At 44.2% G+C, this 17,341-nt stretch overlaps 1 protein-coding gene across 1 annotated transcript; it reads right to left on the minus strand.

The window, feature by feature from the left end:
• Window positions 1-2,316: 2,316 nt before the first annotated feature.
• efna1b (ephrin-A1b) lies at window positions 2,317-13,795 on the minus strand. Its single transcript, XM_024142100.2, has 5 exons — window positions 13,522-13,795; window positions 3,540-3,835; window positions 3,306-3,371; window positions 2,990-3,109; window positions 2,317-2,867 (listed from the first exon to the last, which is right to left on the minus strand). The coding sequence occupies exons 1-5, from the start codon at window positions 13,617-13,619 to the stop codon at window positions 2,746-2,748; spliced, it is 702 nt and encodes a 233-aa protein (XP_023997868.1). The 5' UTR covers window positions 13,620-13,795; the 3' UTR covers window positions 2,317-2,745.
• Between the last annotated feature and the right edge of the window lie 3,546 nt (window positions 13,796-17,341).

Below are 17,341 nucleotides of genomic sequence, written 5' to 3' on the forward strand. Positions count from 1 at the left end.
GCCTGTCTTCTCTTAAGAGCCAGGTCTGCCTACGGCGGCCTTTCGCAATAGCAAGCCTATGCTCACTGAGTCTGTACATAGTCAAAGTGTCACGTGTGTGCCCTCTCCGGCCTCTAGGTCACCAGGCTGCTCATTATGGGTCACACCCGTCACCATCGTTGCGCGCACCTGCGCGTCATCAGACTTACCTGGACTCCATCATTTCCCTGATTACCTTCCCTATATCTGTCACTCCCTTTGGTTCCTTCCCCAGGTGTCATCATTTCTGTGCGTTTCTTGTTTGGTATTTAGTTGTTTATTTATTAAAACACTCACTCCCTGATCTTGCTTCCCGACTCTCAGCGCACTCGTTACACAAGGCTTTCCTTAAGTTTGGGGCAGTCACAGTGGTCAGGTATTCTGCCACTGTGTACTCTCTGTTTAGGGCCAAATAGTATCTCTCTCATCCATCTCCACACCGACGTTTGGCCATAGGGCTGTGATGTTATGGCCAGAGAAAACCAGCCCAGGATGAAAGACAGAAATGGCAAAAGCGAGGGAAGGAGAGAAGAGCACGGGAAAGACATGAGGGGAGTTGGCGAGAGGGTGAGATTTCTTCAGAGATCAGATGGATGGGCCTTTGTCATCCATCAAAACAAATGTCAGAATGTCGCAGTGAAAGTTTTATACTCCAGCTGTGAATTGTGTCAAAAGTAACAACTTTGAAAGTGTGACCATCAATGTTTTACCTTTGGCTATAAAATGTGAGAATTGAAAGCACTCAAGTCAGATTTATTATCACTTTTTTAATTACATTAAAGTTTTCACATTTTAAACAAATGCTGTTATTTACATATTTTATGTACAAACATTTACAAAAACAAGTTACAATACAGTGTCTGTATGTAGGGATTTCCTTTGCATTACACCTGTAAACCACAGGATGCTGCTGAGGGCACGACGGCTCATAATAATGTCCGGAACGGAGCGAATGGAATGGCATCAAACACCTGGAAACCACGTGTTTATGTATGAGATACCATTCCAGTCATTACCACGAGCCAGTTCTCCCCAAACAGGGTGCCACCAACCTACAGTGCTGTACACACACCATAATATCCAGTGTACCGGTTATGTTGTTTACAGTATATCAGTATGCAATGAATGCCCATCAGTAAAGGAAGCACAGCTCCCAGCCTCCCTGCAATCACAACACCCTCTCAGAATCCTGTCATTACCGCTTTGCTCTCCTCCTTCCCTCAACTCCTATTCCCTCCATCTAGTTCCTATACACTCATCTGTTCAACACTAAACCATGAAGACATACAAAAGCAAACCAGCAATGACTAAAATAATCCCAATTTGTTCACTAGAAGCTGTTGTACCATCTCAATGACAGAGGATCTGGTTATGTAGATATCTGTGTATATCTACAACATAGAATGTGTGTTTTGTTCTAGTGTGTGCTAATCTGTGCTTTAGAGTATGCATCTGTCACATCATTGGGTTTTGTACAGTGAATTATAATTGTTGAGGAAGAGCTTMCAAGTAAGCATTTTACTGTACTGTTCACACCTGCTGTATCCTGTGGACGTGACAAATACACTTTAGTTTGATTTTAGTGACATGTCAAGAAGAAACGTCCCCATTGACCTGAGTATCTACTACACTAAACAAGACATAAACCGTGCTTAGAGGAAGGTCAGTTAATACACATACATATATACACATCAATAGTTTCCACATGTAGAGGAAACATGAGGCCGTTTCAGAGGACTACTGTAGGCGTTGGCTCAAACTATTTCAGATTGAACAAAGAATATGTACCCGCATTATACACTGAGTGTACAAAARATTAGGAGCACCTGCTCTTTCCATGTCAGACTGACCAGGTGAAAGCTATGATGTCACCTGTTAATTCCACTTCAGTCAGTGTAGAATAGATGAAGGGGAGGAGACAGGTTAAATAAGGATTTTTAAGCCTTGAGACAAGGCTTGTTTATATGTGCCATTCAGAAGGTGAATGGGCAAGACAAAAGATTGAAGTGGCTTTGAACGGGGTTTGGTAGTAGGTACAAGGCACACCGGTTTGAGTGTGTCAAGAACTGCAACACTGCTGGGTTTTTCACGCTCACCAGTTTCCTGTGTGTATCAAGAATCACAAGAAAGGACATCCAGCCAACTTGACACAACTGTGGGAAGCATTGGAATCAACATGGACCAGCATCCCTGTGGAACGCCTTCGACACATTGCAGAGTCCATGCCCTGACGAATTGAGGCTGTTCTGAGGGCAAAAGGGGGTGCAACTCAATATTAGGAAGGTATTGATCATGTTTTTTTACACTCAGTGTATAATCACTGTTACAAATCAATTCAGGGTAATCATGAAAACAGTTATCCCTTTGTCAGTTTTCTAATAATGATTAGTACATCACGTTTCCAGTTAGATCTGTTCCAGAGTCAGTGGGGTTTCCAGGTCTCCATACAGATCAAATGGAGTGAAAAGGGAAATAGCATCCATCCTCTTTCATTTACAAAAACATGTAGAAAAATATCCTTCAGAAAATACTCTTGAAGATCATTGTCTCTGGAACGATCCACGTTCCAATCACACACACACACACACACACACACACACACACACACACACATGCAGCAGCTCAGTCCAGTTGCAAATATAAAAATATCTATAAAAATCTTCTCTGTGCCAATGTCCAGCATTGGGTTGACAGTGTCTCTGTTGTAGCTAGGTCTGTAACTCAGTCTCAATATAGCAACAGGGATAGTAGGACGGGGAACAGGGTGAAGAAGACCGACAGGGAGACCAGCTGAACACCTGAACTACCCACACTCTTCTGGACCTTAGGCTCCAACACAGTAGGGTCATCTGGAGAGAGAGAGAACATGTTATTATCAGAAACAAGTGGAACAATTCTACTGTACTTCCAGTATCCAGAGTCAATGCTYTACATCTGACTGTCTCTCTGGATGGACAGATGGGAGACGTACCGGCTGGAAGCCTGTTGGAGGGGTTGTGCACTCCTCCTGCTCCTATCTTTCCCTTTCCTCCATCCATCGCTTTCTCCATCYCTCCATCCTTGACTTTGTCAGRCTTGGCCTTCCCAGAACCTGTWMAAGACAAGAAGTCATTGGTAAGAACTTGATTGTATGAACACCCAWCGGGAACACCACTYAATATGGGGAACACTAAGCCTAGCCATTYATGRMAARGGAAGCTAATGCTACCATAGSWWWASCCTRTAYAGGSTWWWSCTAACAGAGGCTAATGCTAGCATGTTGATGGAGACAGGGGAATGGAGCTCACCATGAGGTCCAACCACATCCACCTTCAGCCTCAGACACTCCTGGCCGTGGTGATGCAGCGGCTTGGCTGAAGAGGGAGAAGAGAGGGAGATTTAGTACAAATACCCAAGCATTGTGTTAGAGTAGTCTATTGTACAGTTAAGTGGTAGTATTCACATAGATTGTAGTACTGCACATAGATAGTAGTGGTATTAGTAAATGTGTAGTAGTACTACTATAGTATTGATATACTTACAGATATAGTAGTAGCTCTCTCCATGTCTGAACTCCTTGCCCAGGGTGAAGGGGGTGAAGCGCTGGAACTTCTCGGAGAACCTCTCGGGGGCGTGGGCAGCGAAGGGTCGGGAACATTCCCAACGCAGCTGGTCGAAGGAGTGGGGCTTACACACCTCATAYTCCTCCTTCTCCACCATGTACAGCACGTACCGCTCYGCCTCCTGGGACGGCAGCTCCCCGCGCGTGTAGTGAGGACAGATGATGTCCAGGTAGTCGTTGATTTTCACCTCCACTGTGTACTCATCCCATAGGAAACTAGAGAGAAGAGYAGGAGAGTGGTTAGTGACATGTCTGGCTATTATCTTTAGATGACCTTACATCTAATAGTCATCTCTGACTGACCGAAGGAACAAACGTAACATTATGAAATATCATCACGGCCCATTCCCAGCCGGATGACAGKGTTTGTGTGGGCTGTTCCACTCACATGAACAAACACGCATGGAAGAACCGACTTACTCAAACACACACTCTCATAATAAACACACTCACGGACAATCATAAACACAAAAAGCTGTTAAGACTCAGCCCAAACAGACAGTGTGTGTGTGTATTTGCACCTGCGGCACGTGTGTGATTGCGTGAGTCCTGGTGTAGACCTGTCACCCAGACAATGAGAATTAGTGAGTAGCCAATCAGGAGTCACTAGCTGAACTTGTTTGATGTATTTATTTAGACAAGAACACACCACTACACGCCGACACTCTTTCTGCCTATCCCTCTTTAACTCTCTCTGCCCATCCCTCTTTAACTCTCTCCCTCATCTGTTTTCTGGAGCGGCGTTCTACTCATTGTTTTAAGAGTAGAGTTTCACTGGCCAGCTGTGTCCATGGAGACAAGATTTTGAGTGACAGTTTCTCCGTCCGTCCGTCTGTCTGATACATGCTCTGTCTGCACAAGTCATTTAATCTCTTTCTCTCCCCCCCCCCTACACAAGTCATTTAATCTCTTTCTCTCCGCCCTACACAAGTCATTTAATCTCTTTCTCTCCGCCCTACACAAGTCATTTAATCTCTTTCTCTCCGCACTACACAAGTCATTTAATCTCTTTCTCTCCCTCCTACACAAGTCATTTAAACTCTCTCTCCCTCCCTACACAAGTCATTTAATCTCTTTCTCTCCTCCCCCTACACAAGTCATTTAATCTCTTTCTTCTCCTCCACACACAAGTCATTTAATCTCTTTCTCTCCCTCCTACACAAGTCATTTAATCTCTTTCTCTCCCCCTACACAAGTCATTTAATCTCTTTCTCCCTCCCTACACAAGTCATTTAATCTCTTTCTCTCCGCCCTACACAAGTCATTTAATCTCTTCTCTCCCTCCCTACACAATCATTTAACTCTCTCTCCCTCCCTACACAAGTCTTTAATCTCTTTCTCTCCCTCCTACACAAGTCATTTAATCTCTTTCTCTCCGCCTACAAGTCATTTAATCTCTTTCTCTCCCTCCCTACACAAGTCATTTGAATGAGTTAGTTATCATCTCTCTTTGTCCCTCTCCCTCCCTTTCTTTCCCTCTGCACCTGTTGGAGTGTCAGTGGGTGTGACTGTTTTTACTCCTCTAGTGACTCTTCACCCCTGATTCTGTCTCTTCCTACTTCTTCCTCCATGAAAAATAAATATTGAGGGAGGTGGAGACAGTCTCTCTTTGTGTTCCTTTTCATCTTCACCCTCCATTGACTTTATGACTCTAAGCTTCCCCCCCCCCATCTCGGTTCTAGATTTTAACTGTTGTTGTTGTGGTTGTTGTTTCGCCCTCCCTCCCTCCCTCCCTCCCTCCCTCCCTCCAGCCAACCCCTCCAATCTACTGAGGTATACACGTGAACGGACACAAATGTCTAACACACACAACTCATGAAATAAACCCTATATCAGTGGGTAGAGCAGTGGAACTTATGTTTCTGGTAGGAAGGAAGGTTAGAGAGATGAAAGAAACAAAGTGCTGTATCTGGGTATCAAATTAAAACAGTGCTTTCCAGCTGTCCTCTAGGCCTATAAGGATTCAGCTCACACAGTTGAGTTGTGTTGGCGAGGAGTCAGTGGTGCTGGCAGAGTACACACACACACACACACACACACTTTTCTGGAAGAGAGGTTGAGTTTGTGGGTAAGAGCTTGTTATCCCTGAGGATGTAATCAGTATAATATGCACGTCAGAGTCTCATTGGTTCCCAGCCCTGGGCTGAACAGACATCCACACAGGCCGCAGCACAAACACCCTGCCACATACTCCGGGTGTGTGGCTCTGTTCTGTGCCACGAGAGAGAGAGCGTCTGTATCACAGGCAGCTGGTGGCACTTTAATTAGGGAGGAAGGMCTCATAGTAATGTATACACTAGCTTTGTGTGAGAGAGACAGTGTGAAGACCCCAGTTCTRCCATGTTTATGTTGTGTTTCTGTGTGCCCAAGCATCAAAGCCTAGAACAYMAGGTATCTGGTATCCTGCCTCCCTCCTTTCATCCCTCCTTTCTCTCCTGTTGTTGTTGTCCTTCTTAAGTGACAGACACACTGGCTCCATGTGGGTCTCTAACCCCCTTTAATCCCCCTGCGTGTGTGTGTGTGTGTGAGAGAGAGACCTAGAGAGAGTACCCTGCCTGTCACAACATGTATTGTTAGCAGAGCCCGTACCTAGGCTCATTAGCCGGGGCTAATAGCAAGATTTGCCTCTTTCTTACACCACTTCAAAACAGGATGATATCTTTGGCTTAGCCTTCACATGCACACACGCCGGTCTGCGGTACAAGCTCTTAATTGACAAACAATTCTGTTCCTTTCTTATTAATTTTCTTTGACTCCGACTGGTAATGACAGGGTTGAGACGAACGGCACGAGAGAACTGCACTGCTACAGTAGAATGAAGAGACTTTCCTAACTGAATGGAATCCACCTGATTTCCACACCAACCACAGCTTCTCCTTAAAAACATGTTCCTGTCTAAAGCTGTCAAAACACACATTCTGTTGCTAATCTCAGTCACTACAAACAATCACACTTTCAGATCTCCCTTTGTCGCTCTTCTGGAGCCTACTTCATTAAACGCTCTTCTGGAGCCTACTTCATTAAACGCTCTTCAGGAGCCTACTTCATTAAACGCTCTTCCGGAGCCTACTATTCATTTAAACGCTCTTCTGGAGCCTACTTAATTAAACGCTCTTCTGGAGCCTACTCTAACGCTCTTTGGAGCCTACTTAATTAAACGCTCTTCTGGAGCCTACTTCATAAACGCTCTTCAGGAGCCTACTTCATTAAACGCTCTTCGGAGCCTACTTCATTAAACGTCTTTCTGGAGCCTACTTCATTAAACGCTCTTCTGGAGCCTACTTAATTAAACGCTCTTCTGGAGCCTACTTCATAACGCTCTTCTGGAGCCTACTTCATTAAAGCGCTCTTCTGGAGCCTACTTCATTAAACGCTCTTCTGGAGCCTACTTCATTAAACGCTTTCTGGAGCCTACTTCATTAAACGCTCTTCTGGAGCCTACTTAATTAAAACGCTCTTCTGGAGACCTACTTAATTAAAAGCTCTTCTGGAGCCTACTTAATTAAAAGCTCTCTGAGCCTACTTAATTAAAAGCTCTTCTGGAGCCTACTTAATTAAAAGCTCTTCTGAGAGCCTACTTAATTAAAAGCTATCTGGGGTCTGGGGCAAGCTGTTGCCCACAAAGGGAGGAGGGGTCTGAATAGGTGTAATTACCCCTCCCCCAAAGACATAAACCCTGGAGCTGACTAGACTCCAGTCTGCCCCCCATCCTTCACCCCTCTAGCCCAAAGCTGTGCTCAATGTCCCTACTCACTAGTAGAGGCTGATGTAGACATGATAAGGTGAGGTATGTTGTAGCTACTATGGCTCTCAGCATTTTGCACGTGGTCCATGTTGCCCATAATTTACTCTGTACAATAATCATGATGAAGCTAGATTTACAGTAATGTTGACGGCCATACTTATCAATGGGAGGGGTTGTGTGATGTGTGCATGTGTGAGCGTGTGTGCAATCTCAGCCTAGGGATCTGGGAGAATCCAGCTGATTGAAGCCAGTTGACACAGGGCCAGACTCACAACTTGAACACAAGCGACCTTTCCTCCCTCCCTCTGAACAGTATCGCCTTTCTCTCGTCTTTCCCTCTCCTTCGTCCTTCTCTTCACAGGAGAGTGAGAGTTGCATTAATGTGATAGCTACGCGTGTGTGAGAGGCAGGGGTGAGGGTTGAGTTCTCTGAATACCAGAATTCAGGCCGCCTCACACCCCAGGCACTTGAGCACATCTGTTTATCAGGGCAGACCAGAGCCTGCTGCCTGTCTGTATGTCTGCCTGTCCACTGAGGTGTGTGTGTGTGTCTGTGTCTGTCTATGTCTCACTGAGGTGTGTGTAAACAGCCAGGTGGAAGGTAAGTCTCTCCTTCTGAACAGTTCTCAGAGCTGCTACTGTAGCTACTGCGTCACAGATGTGTGTGTGTTGTGTGTGTGTAGTAGGGTTATGACAGTAGGGTGATTGGGTGAGTTGTTTTAACACCTCATTGAAGTTCTCAACAGCTTTGAAGTCCTCTCCTCATCTCTTGCTGTTATCACATCTCTCCCCTCTAGATTCACCTCCCACCCCTCTCTTCTCTTCCATTCTTTCCTACTTATAGGCCCATCTCTCTTCTCTCCCTACTGCCCTCCTGTGTTTCCCATATAGAATTCTCTCACACCATACAACTATAAAATCTGCACACACAGGCGTATAAATGACCCTATTAATTCACTGTGGTATCCCACATTCACACCTCAACTCAAGAGGATATAGGCCTGTCAGTTGTAATCTGGGTTTTAGTTGTTGTATCTACTAATACAGTATTGTACACTAACTCCCCTAGTAGAACCTCTCCAGAACACTCTCTAATCTCCCACATTCTCTCCTGAGGAGAGTTCCAAAGAGGTCATTCTTCTGTCTGTCACGCTCCAACAGATCAGAATAACAGGAGTCTAATCATTCTGTCCCAACCCCCATTATCACATCCAGACTCCACTTATTACCACCACCACCTATTCATGGTATGTGTGATTCTTTATAAGGAATTGCAGGGTTTGAGAGCCTTTAAAAATGTCAACACAGCCTTTTCTCCCCTCCCTCCAGCCAGCCATCTATTCATCCATGTCCCATCTCTCCGTCTGTCTCCCCTTTATGCGCTCTAAATTAACCCATCCCCCTCTCCCTCCGTTCATCACACCTCTATTCTTCCCTTGCTCTTAAGGTAACATACTATCAGAGCTCTTCATGACAGCCTAATTTCTCAACACAAATCCCTTCCTCTCTTTTACCCATCCCCCACTTTGTTCCCAACTCTCTCTTCCAGATGAATAGAAAAAGGCTACGTGTTGGCAGGTTGCTAGATATGCAYCTTGGTTTGGGTCAATGAGGAGAACTAGACTCACAGGTCTCTCAACCAGGGCGATTATATTCCAAATAACCAGGGTTCAATCTGGATTATACAGAATAACACGGTTGGGGTCAAAATTATTTTCATTCAAAGTGAATGTCATGAATTGCAAAAATTCTTGTTGGAAATATCCCGGCTGCTTCAAACAGAGAAGTCAGTCAGGCCTGAGCTGAGCTGACTGGACGTGGCCCTTAGGGGGCAACAGAGAGCCGTCTCTGAAACGCTGCACGAGATGATACTGGACACACAAACATGACCCTACACACACAATGTGATAACGTGAGGATAAAGCAGTCCTCAGTATTGCAGAATTGAGTCAAACAGTAACAGTGGGGAGACTAAGCAAGCTGCTGTGATCTGTGTGGAAAACTACTCAGGAAAACAGAGCAGGGTCTGTGAGAAAGAGAGGGACTGACGGAGAGAGAGAGGAAGTCTGGACCATAGATAAGGAGGCGAGAGGAAGAGCTGAGATGGAAGGGGGCCCGGGTGGTGCTAATTAAGTATTAAAAAATATATATAATTTAAACACGGCAAAACGTTGTTTTATYTTACATCCATGATAATGTGTGTGTGAGAGTGTTCGGTAAGACAGCTGTTATGTCAGCAGGAAACAAGCTATATGCCTAGATGTGATTGAATGGACAGAACTATACGCTGTGTAGCTGACTGACTGGAGCTATCCTATTGGCTCCTTTAACTGATTGTTCTATGTAGGATATGTTCCTCTACATATTTAAGGGAGCTCAGATTTACTAACACACCAACAACACACACACACACACCACACACACACAACACACACACACACACACCACTGTTACGCCAGAGAGGATTAGCAGGGATATAATCTATTCTAAATATCAAAAAGCACAGCAATGACGATTACGATTTTAGTGGTCTATAGGTCAGCTAGTCAGGATTACAGCTCCAGATCATCTGTAATCTGTGTGCGCGTGGTATTTCCCCCTCATTTGCTGTACGGATTAGGAACCAGAGGACATATGCAGTGAGGGAGAGAGAGGAGACCTTGCTTTCGGGCAAATGGTTACATATGTTTCCCATGCAAGTAAAGCCCCTTTGTTAATTGAATAGAGGTGGATCCAGAATAGAGAGGGAAGGGGAGGGGGAAAGAGATGAGGGAGGTTCGAATAGAGAGAAGGAGGTCAGAGAGAGAGAGAGGCCGAGGTTCTCAGAATAGAGAAGGGAGGAGAAGAGAGAGGGGAGGGTTTCAGAATAGAGAGAGGGGGGTCGAGGGTTTCAGAATAGAGAGAGGGGAGGGGCGTTCAGAATAGAGAGAGGGAGGTTTCAGAATAGAGAGAGGGAATATAGCCAGAGGAAAGAAGAGCTTTACAACAGAGAAGAAAATCACACATTTAACTTTAACCAACCACCTTCTCTCCCCCACCAGCCACCACAACCCTAAACCTCTTCCTCTAGGACATATCTGTTCAGACAAGCCCAACACCTCAACAACACGAGAGAGAAAGACAAAAGAAGACAGAGAATTGGAAATATATAGCTATATGGAGAGGAGAACATGAATACTTGAATATGTGATAGAGATGAACTCATGGAAACAGGGAAGTGAGAAAGAGAGAGAGGTAGTCAGGCAATAACAAGCTGGAGAAGACGCAGCTGGTGTGGGAGAAGAGGGAGTGGCGATGGAGAGAGGAAACGGACAGGTTACAGAAGGAGGGAGAGAAGGAAGGAAAGGGGGGGGGGGGGGTCGAAACACAGCTGACAGAGTTGAGTATAGTAACAGGGGAAGTGTGGAATGCTGGCTGCTACTAATATTAACACCCAACTCCTCCCTCCTGCCCCTAGAGAGAGAGTGTGTGTGTGTGTGCGCATGTATGCGTGTGAGTCACTGATTTACCAGTGCTCCGTAATATCGCCTACATATAGGGCCCCTCCCTTTCTCTGACATTGGAGTTCAGGCAACACTACACACTCACCCTCAGTCAAAAACAAAAAAACACTTCCAGTAACAAGGCATTGCGCCAGAACTAATGATTAAGCTGTTGGATCAGGTCGAAACAAGCCCAGTCTCTCACACACACACACCAGGCTATAACACAAGGTTGGAACAGACTGCGAAAAACCAGTTTCTACACCAGTCAGGTCGGAGACTGACAACTGTACACACACACTGAGCGATCTGTGTGTTACCATCRGAAGTCAGTCAGTAAACATCAGTTTACACCTGATCGCCTTAGATCAATCAGCCAGGAATCAATTAGACTCAGTGATCCCATGGGAGTGAATCAGGTGGTTGAGACACAGTGTAAAGTGGGACGACAGTTGAGGGACCAGATTGGGCTTTCAGGCTGAAAGACTGAAAATTGCCCAGAGAGAAAGAGAAAGTTGAAAAAGAAAGATGGAAACTGAGAACGAGGGATTAAAGAGAAGGACGAGCGATTATACAGTAAAAATGTGGTAACAATAGCAGGTGTGTACGGGTCAGACTAGAATTAAGTCTTCATTTTTAACAGTGATTATTCTCCTTCTGAGAGACTTTAGATAAAGACTTCTGGGGAAAAAACTGTGTGTGAGACATATGCAGTACAGAATGTGTGAGTAGAGCTTGTATCATGAGTAATAGTAATCAGTGTGAGTCTATCGGTCTTTAGTGGACACTGAGCGCATCACAGCTTCCACATKAAACTGGCGCGGCGAGTTACCATGTTGTTTGTTTTTGTTAATGTGTGACTGTGTCAATGTATGTGAGAGTGTGTGTCTGAACATGCTTGTTTGTGTCTAGAGTACATGTGTGACGTGTGAACATATTGTCTGGTTATGTGTTAGTCTATCTTTAGTCTGCTACGAAAAGGATTAGTGTACATTATGATGGTTGTTGTTGATGTGTTATGCAAGAGTTAGTGGGAATGTAGTCCAGCCAGATTAAAGAAACAGTCTTGCGCAGCTAAACTTGTGGGGACAAGGTTACCCCCAACCCTAACCATAACCTTATCCTAACCTTAACCTAAACCTAGCTCTAACCTAAACAACCCTAGACCTAACCTAGAAATAACATTTGATCTTGTGGGGATCAACAAAATGTCCCCAGTTGGTCAAAGTTTGTTTGTTTACTATTCTGGGGGGATTCCGGTCGGCACAAGTTAAACACACACTGACTCAGACCACTGCCCCTCAAATGTTCTTTCTGTATTTCTCTGCATTTATAGCAATTCTCACTTGCCCACAACTCTGATGCTCTGATTTCTCCTCTATAACCTCTTTCTTTTCTCATTATGGCCTAAGAGTCTGGTTCAGATGTCCTTCTCTTCCCTTCCTCATGTCACCTGATCAACAGAAGTCGTGTTCCTTGTGCTCGAGGCACCGTCTCAGTGATGTCAACGACAAACCCAGGTAAAGTCAGACCTGCGTATGAACAGGTAAAGTACACGGCTGACTCACACCGACAAAACCCATTACTCACGACGCATGACATGGTATGACTAGTCAACAAAATTTTCCATACTCACATCATTAAATCAATTACAAAACCAATATCTTTCCCATTTCATAGGAAATCTAATTTAGTGCTCTGTCATCATCATTGGCCTAAGGAGAAGAAGGTACAATAACATCGACCCAGAGTCGGCTGAAAACGTGACCCCTCAGTCTTTGTCCATTTCCTCTATAAAATAATCCATCCTTCTTCCTCACCATCTTCAGCTCTGTGCTAAAAGCTCAATAAATCACATGGCCTCGCATACGCCTGTCAAGCTCCATTGATCCCACTGAGTGGCAGGGTAGCTTACAATTTCTGACCCCAAAACATCAGCATTGGACATGTCTCTCACCCCCCCCCCCCCTTCCCCTTTAGGAGAGCTGAAGTGTCAGACTGTCAACCACCAATAGAGTGAAACACAGACATACAGTCTGGATTCAGACACTCAGGTCGAGTTGGTTCATGTCAGGATTTATTTTTATGCTATGCTGTGTGAGGGAGTCTATCTATTGTGATCATGATCATTATATGGTTGATTCAGTGTCTTCTGTCTCAGAATTCGTTCCCATTCTTCCCCCTTGTTCTCTGTTTATGCCCTGCTGCGCGATTGGCCTACCATAGCCTAAATATAATTATGTTACCTGGTTAAAGGGCAAGCAGACAGCTAATACAACAAGGCACACAGCCTACACCAAATATCCTACAAGTGGAAGAATAAAAAGAAATACCAAAATCCAGATGTCAACTTCGTATTCCACATTGGTTCAACTTTCATTGAAATGACGTGCAATCGACGTTGATTCAACCAGGCCGTGTGTGTCCAGTGGGGTGGGATGTCTGATAAAGAACCGAGGAAAATTCAGCGCGTAGGCTATCCATTGAGTGGATGAGACACAAACAGTATTTATCCCATGACAGAAAGTGTACTTGAGTAGGCCTAGTAGTGTCAGATACGCATTCTCAAAGTGAGTTGAGCACTAGGTGCGCGTAAACAGAAATCACACACACTTTTAATGTGTGCTACACCAAAATACYCACAAACACACAGAGAAAGAGATGAAGAACACCTACTTTGGGTTTGTACTATTCCAGAAGACGCTGTGTCTCTCTGCAGWAGCGAACCCGGTTCCGAAGCTCACAGCCAAACACACCAGCCACACCAAATCCATAGCTGCTGATTTAGGACCAAAACCAAACACCAACAGATACTGTCAGTTATTGCAGAATAAGTCTGTGCAGGATGTGCACACTGTCAAAATAAATGTATGATAGGGGTGCTGGTCTATAGCTGTTGCTTTTCTGTATGGTTGAGACCTCCTTCTATGGAGTTTAACGGCGGTTTGTATGGTTAAGACCTCCTTCTACGGAGTTTAACGGCGGTTTGTATGGTTAAGACCGAGGCGCGTTGACTGTTTTGTCTAACGGAGCCACGCCTCTCCCGGTTGTATAGCCAATAACAGCGGGAAAAACGCCCCGCTGCTCTGACTATTCAACTAGAGACGCCATGAACACTTTATCCAATCTATATGATATAATCAAAGCTATGGACAGAAATATATGGGCCTATAGCTATTTTGTGACATTGAAATGAATTCATGACGCACTCAAAATAGTTGCTGTGTTTCTTTTGTTGTGACCAAAAGTGTTTTCTTAGAATTTTAGTCATTAATGCAAAACTTGCTGACCCCCCCCCCCCCTCTGATTAATTATAGGCTCACATATTCAACAACATGAAAATGTGAAATAACAATACTATGGTATACTTTAGAAAATAAGTGAATCTAATGTAATGCAAGGTATACATGTCCCTAAATGTTCTAGGAGAGCTCGTCTGTGACTGTGTGGGTCAGTCAGATGTTATCCTACTGAATCATTCAGATGTTATCTGTGTAGCTAATCTTCRGGGTCRCCTGTAGCCATATAGTCTGCAGGCACACAGTGACTGTACATTAGKAACACAAAGCTGCTCAAAATAATGCATTATAATACAGTATAGCCCACCCTTTTTTATCCCACATTTAGTATTCACTTCTTTTGTGCCACTAAAAAACAAGACTGACAAAAACAAAAATGAGCACATTGCAGAAATCAAGCAAGAATATCAGTAAATGTGCCAAACACACTGTTGTTCCCTGCTAGTCCAGGACTCCATGGGTTCAGGGGCTGACCAACAGGGGGCAGGGACTAGACAAGGCCCGTGAGCAGGCTCAGAACTTCATTGTGTGTGTGTGTGTGTGTGTGTGTGTTTGTTTGTTGTTTGTTTGTGTGTTGTGGTGGTGTGTGTTGTTGTTTTGTGTGTGTGTGTGTGTGTGGGTGTGTTGTGTGTGTGTGTGTGGTGTGTGTGTTGTGTGTGTGTGGTGGTGTGTGTGTGTGGTGTGGTGTGTGTGTGTGTGTGTGTGTGTTGTGTGTGTGTGTGTGTTGTGTTGTGTGTGTGTGTGTGTGTGTGTGTTGTGTGTGTGGAAGATTAAATGAAGATGGCTCTGCAGTGGATGGTTATTTGTGTTTTTTTTATGCTGATCTGAATTTTATGTCTGACATAGTTTCCTATGATCGAAAAGAGCTTCTGGACATCAGAACATGATCCCTAACTTCCATTTGGATGAAGATTTCTACTTCAACAAGTTGGCAGCTGTTGACATACTGCTCAGACAAGGCCTAATCCCGGGACTCAAAAGAGGAAGAGACGCTGAAAAAGAGCAGACAAGTGGGCACCCTGAGGAGATCAACACCTGTACCCTCTGTTCTATTGGTAAATGACCAATCACCAGAGAACAAACTAGACAAAGCTCTGTTCTATTGGTAAATGACCAATCACCAGAGAAACAAACTAGACAAGCTCTGTTCTATTGGTAAATGACCAATCACCAGAGAACAAACTAGACAAGCTCTGTTCTATTGGTAAATGACCAATCACCAGAGAACAAACTAGACAAGCTCTGTTCTATTGGTAAATGACCAATCACCAGAGAACAAACTAGACAAGCTCTGTTCTATTGGTAAATGACCAATCACCAGAGAACAAACTAGACAAGCTCTGTTCTATTGGTTAATGACCAATCACCAGAGAACAAACTAGACAAGCTCCGTCCAGACCATCCTATAAACAGGACCTGAAGAATTGTAATATTTTAATGCAGGGAAACTGAAATCCGTCTTACTTCATTTTTGCCAGCATGTCACCTGTGTAACTAGAGGAGACAAAAACATAGATACCTTTACTCCACACACAGAGACACATACAAAACTCTAGATCACCTCTACTCCACACACAGAGACTCATACAAACTCTAGATCACCTCTACTCCACACACAGAGACTCATAACAAGACTCTAGATCACCTTCTACTCCACACACAGAAACACAGAAAACTCTAGATCACCTCTACTCCACACACAGAAACACATACAAAACTCTAGATCACCTCTACTCCACACACAGAACACATACAAAACTCTAGGTCACCTCTACTCCACACACAGGAAACACAGAAACTCTAGATCACCTCTACTCCACACACAGAGACACATACAAACTCTAGATCACCTCTACTCCACACACAGAACACATACAAAACTCTAGATCACCTCTACTCCACACACAGAGACACATACAAAACTCTAGATCACTCTTACTCCACACACAGAAACACCAGAAACTCTAGATCACCCTCTACTCCACACACAGAGACACATACAAACTCTAGATCACCTCTACTCCACACACAGAGACACATACAAACTCTAGATCACCTCTTACTCCACACACAGAAACACAAAACTCTAGATCACCTTTACTCCACACACAGAAGACACATACAAACTCTAGATCACCTCTACTCCACACACAGAGACACATACAAAACTCTTAGATCACCTCTACTCCACACACAGAACACATACAAAACTCTAGATCACCTCTACTCCACACACAGAGACACATACAAAACTCTAGATCACCTCTATCCACACACAGAGACACATACAAAACTCTAGATCACCTCTATCTACACACACAGAGAACTCATACAAAACTCTAGATCACCTCTCTACTCCACACACAGAAACACATACAAAACTCTAGATCACCTCTACTCCACACACAGAGACACATACAAAACTCTAGATCACCTCTACTCCACACACAGAACACATACAACTCTAGATCAACTCTACTCCACACACAGAAACACATACAAAACTCTAGATCACCTCTACTCCACACACAGAACACATACAAAACTCTAGATCACCTCTACTCCACACACAGAAACACATACAAAACTCTAGATCACCTCTACTCCACACAACAGAACACATACAAAACTCTAGATCACCTCTACTCCCACCACAGAAACACAGAAACTCTAGATCACCTCTACTCCACACAGAAAACAGAAACTCTAGATCACCTCTACTCCACACACAGAAACACAGAAACTCTGAATCACCTCTACTCCACCACACAGAAAACACATACAAAACTCTAGATCACCTCTACTCCACACAGAAACACAGAAACTCTAGACACCTCTACTACCACACGAAACACAGAAACTCTAGATTCACCTCTACTCCACACACAGAAACACAACAAAACTCAGATCACTCTACTACTCCACACAGAAACCACAGAAACTCTAGATCACCTCTATCCACACAGAAACACACAAACTCTAGATCCCTCTTAACTCCACACGACAGAAAAACATACAAAACTCTAGATCACCTTTACTCCACACACAGAAACACACATGACAAACATCCTAGATCACCTCTACTCCACACACAGAACACATACAAAACTCTAGAATCACCTCTACTCCACAGACAGAAACACAGAAACTCTAGATCACCTCTACTCCACACACAGAACAAAACATACCAAAACCTC

This window comes from Salvelinus sp. IW2-2015, unplaced genomic scaffold (genome assembly GCF_002910315.2).
Source record: "Salvelinus sp. IW2-2015 unplaced genomic scaffold, ASM291031v2 Un_scaffold2955, whole genome shotgun sequence".
Lineage (NCBI taxonomy): Eukaryota > Metazoa > Chordata > Actinopteri > Salmoniformes > Salmonidae > Salvelinus > Salvelinus sp. IW2-2015.